General features: G+C 32.5%; 1 protein-coding gene across 1 annotated transcript; it reads left to right on the top strand.

The window, feature by feature from the left end:
* The first annotated feature begins 1,051 nt into the window (after positions 1-1,051).
* Positions 1,052-3,932, top strand: LOC122049713 (putative F-box protein PP2-B12). The gene is made up of 3 exons (XM_042611070.1): positions 1,052-1,539; positions 2,449-2,567; positions 3,312-3,932. Exons 1-3 carry the CDS (start codon positions 1,243-1,245, stop codon positions 3,748-3,750), a joined length of 855 nt encoding a protein of 284 aa, XP_042467004.1. The 5' UTR covers positions 1,052-1,242; the 3' UTR covers positions 3,751-3,932.
* Positions 3,933-4,174: the final 242 nt, after the last annotated feature.

Here is a 4,174-nt window from a genome sequence, read left to right as displayed (position 1 = left end):
TAGACGGTTGTCTTGAGACTGTAGAACCACCAATGAAATTTGAGGCAAATCTTTGAGGGCATAGATTTCCAGGATGATCAATGATGTGACAAATTTGACATTTTACCCGAGAGTAATCAAATCTTTTAGGGCATAGATTTCCAGTATGGCCAATGATGCGACAAATTTGACATCGAACTGAATTTTATTTTTGGCCTCCTTGATAGTGTTGAGTATTTGACATCTAAAGTAAAATAACTTATCTTGTAGAGAGATTGGATCGCCGGAAAGGGGGCCTTTCGCCTAGAGAAACTCCCCTTGGAGGAAATAGAAGCCTTGGCTGGAGCAACTACTTGTTGTCGACGTCGAGGTTTGGTCGGCGTTCGGTGGACAGCGGCGGTAGCACAAAAGGAGAAGTCCTTTTGTCGTCTTGTTTTGCGGTTTCAAAAAAAAGAAACTCTTCTTTTGTCTTGGCGGCGGCAGAAAAAGGAAGGGAAGAGGATTTGTGAAGGAGAATTAAGAGAAAGAGAAGGAACGAAGGATCATGACTCTGATACTATGTTAAAAGAAGAATAGAAAGAAGATAAAATAGGAGAGTAATAATTAATCTTATTGTTTTGTTGATACTTGCCCTCAAGATAATACAATATATAGGGTTTAAACAAGTACTCGGTCAATTAACCAATTAATAAATAACAGAATAATTCCAAAAATTATTCTGAGAATTATTCTAATAATTATAACAAAATTATTAGAATAATTCTAAAACTAATTTGATTTGATTTGATTTGATGATTTGATCCGGTCAATTTTGATAATTTTTTTTTATCTGTTTTATGTATGGTGCTTGGAATTTCACATAGTTTCAGATGTTCGGTAAAATGCTATGTGAAAATGTATTCTGATGAATTTTAAAAGAATTAAAGAGAAATATAAAACTAATCCAAGGTGAATCAAACAAAACTCAAAACGAATTTAATAATAAAAAAAGACGACCACAAAAATAGCATCCCAAGTCAGTCTCTATATACCATTAATGAATCTGCAATAGAAATCAACAACTGTAATTGCTAGGTTACTTCCTGATCTATTAAAGACTTGAAGTCAACCCATAAATTAAAACTATTTTGGATATTTTGACAATTCGATGTGGATTTGTATTTTTAATCGCAATTTCGACGAAGCGATCGATGAGAAGGATAATTAGGGTGGTTTAGGGCAATTACAGCTAGCTAGCAATTTGAAGCTGCTGCAAGCAGAAGCATGCCAACGGAGAAGAAGAAGCCGCGCTCCGAGAGAGACGACGGAGCGGTCGCCGTTCTCCCCCCGGAATGCATCGCCCACGTGCTCTCCTTCACAACGCCACGGGATGTCTGCCGGGCCTCCTTGGTGGACAAGACCTTCCTCGCCACCGCGGAAACGGACGCGCTGTGGGAGCGCTTCCTGCCGTCCGATCGCGTGGAGATCCTGTCGCGAGCCGTTGATCCCGTCGAGTACGCCTCCAACAAGGAGCTCTACTTCCGCCTCTGCAACCCGATCCTCGTCGACCAAGCCAAAATGGTAGGCAGCTAGCTAGCTAGATTATATTATCTGACCGGCTACAAATTAGGATATATATCCTGCCGACGATTCTTACATATATAGATATATATCCTGCCGACGATTCTTACATGACGAGTGTGCGATTTATTGTAGCAGTTTCTGTATTTTTTTTAATAATTTTTTATCATAATAATGTTCCGTCAGAATTAAAGAAATCACGTATTGTTTGTCTCTCATATGATCTAACATATATATTATACCGTAATTATAGTTTCTTAGTTGTCATATGATCTAACATATATATATTATCCCATAATTATAGTTTCTTAGTTGCTATAATTATAATTATTTTTCATAATATAATAATTATAATTTTATAACAGCTACAATATAATAATAACTATTATGTTATAATAGTTATTATATAGTAATTGTTAATATATTATAGTAGATATTGTATAGTAGCCACACTACTTTTAAAAATCAGTATCACTTTAATTATTATATGTAATTATAGAAGAGAAGAGTGAATTTTATTTTAATTTAAAAGAAAAAAAAAATTCTTATATACAGATAAAAAAGAGATTAAACAATTAAATTTTGACCGTAACACCCAGAGTCATCTAACGATACAATGCTTAAATTTATTGTGCATGATATATATATAAATTTATTGTGCATGATATATATATATATATATATATATGATATATATATATATATATATATATATATATATATATATATATATATATATATATATATATATATATATATAGAGGATATTCTATCCATGGATTAGATGATCGATCATGAGCAACATCTACGTGAGCAATTTCAATTTGAATTAGCTGGACAGGTATATATATACATGTATATTATTTTTAATTCTGTGGTTGTGATATATGATGATGCAACTTTGAGCAGAGCTTCCAATTGGAAAAAGCAACGGGGAAGAAGTGGTACATGATATCTGCCGAGAAGATGCAGGTGACGTGGGGGGACACCCCGCAGTATTGGAGATGGGTTTCTCTAAAAGAATCGAGGTAATTAAACGGACAGCGGAATTTAATTTAAATCAAATGTTTAGTTTATATAATAATATATTATTTTTTTATGATTTATCAAAAACAATAAAGAAATACTTATTAATTTCTTGTAGAAATATGTATTAATATATATATTTTTTTAATTCTATCATTTAAATAACATGTTCAATTGGTCCAAACAAACTAAATTAAATTAGATAAGTTACATAAACGAACCTATCTAGTTAAATCGAATGAGAATGATTCGATTGGGTGAACACGATAATTGGGTCCATTGTGATTAGACAATCTAGTTGAGTTAGATAGTTAATGGTAATTAATTGAATTAGTCACTCTAATAGGTCAATCAATTAAGACAAATTGATCAACATTCTGTCAATTTAATTTGGTTAATAATTAGGCTAGATGATATAATTGTTTCAAATTAATTGAACTAATTAGTTTGGATAAGTCAATCGATTTAATTCATTGAGTTAGGATATGCTAGTCAGTCAAGTCAAATTGGCTAAATAGCTAGATTTATCAGATCGATTGATAACGAGTCTAATAATTAAATTATTTATCTATTGCCTAAATAATTGTTCTTTGTTTATTTTAATCTATAAACCATGCATTTTTTTAAAGAAAAATATCCTAATCTATATATGCTTTATATGCATTCATTTTCTTAACAATTACAAGCCCATGCATAAGTTTTGCTCATATATATCAATTTTGATTTATATATTGGCCTGGTTTCAGATTTGCTCAAGTGGTAGAACTTTTGGCTGTTTGTTGGCTACATATTTGTGGTTGGATCGACAGTAGACTCTTGTCTAACAACACTGCATACGTTGTCTACCTCGTCTTTAAATTAACTCCCGATGCATTTGGCCTTGATTCAGCTTCCCAACTTGCCTCTGTGAAACTAGGGGCCTATGCATCAGAAATGCATGTCTCTTTAATGCTAGACGATGACGACGATGAAGGAGATGACAACCAAGGCATGGAAGAGACAGAGAACACAAAAAACATAAGGTTGAGAGAGGATGGATGGCTACAAGTCGAGTTGGGCGAATTCTATAACAATGAAGGGGATGAAGGGGAAATGGAGGCTACATTGTGGGAGACCCAAGAACTACATTGGAAACAAGGCCTTATCATCCACGGCCTTGAGATCCGACCAAAGAAGGGAGAATAAAGTATGTATGCGGTTATAGTAACTCATTATTAGTGTAGTTTTACATCATTATATGTGCACTTTTATATATGTTGCTATAGTGGTTTAGTTACGTTCTAAACTTGTTCAGTAACAAAATTCTAGACCTAATTTGTTCTAAAACCTTCAGAGATTTCATGATAATTAAGGTTTTGTTTGCTTAATTAACTGCATTTAATCAAACATTTAGCTCACTGAATATGATACTTTTATTGGTCTAGTGTCTTATCATTTTTGTTATAAGAGAGTTTACTCACTTATTATTTATTTTTTTTAAAAAACAAAACAATGTATTTGTTTAATTTGAATCATTATTCAATTATATAAAATTAATTGTATATATAATTGACTAAGATAGAAAATTAGAATTAATTGAATAGTAAAAAAATCGTTGAGAAGTGGCAAT

The sequence above is a fragment of the Zingiber officinale genome, chromosome 2B (assembly GCF_018446385.1).
Source record: "Zingiber officinale cultivar Zhangliang chromosome 2B, Zo_v1.1, whole genome shotgun sequence".
In the NCBI taxonomy this organism is placed as follows: domain Eukaryota; kingdom Viridiplantae; phylum Streptophyta; class Magnoliopsida; order Zingiberales; family Zingiberaceae; genus Zingiber; species Zingiber officinale.
This window is presented reverse-complemented; position numbering and strand designations above follow the sequence as displayed.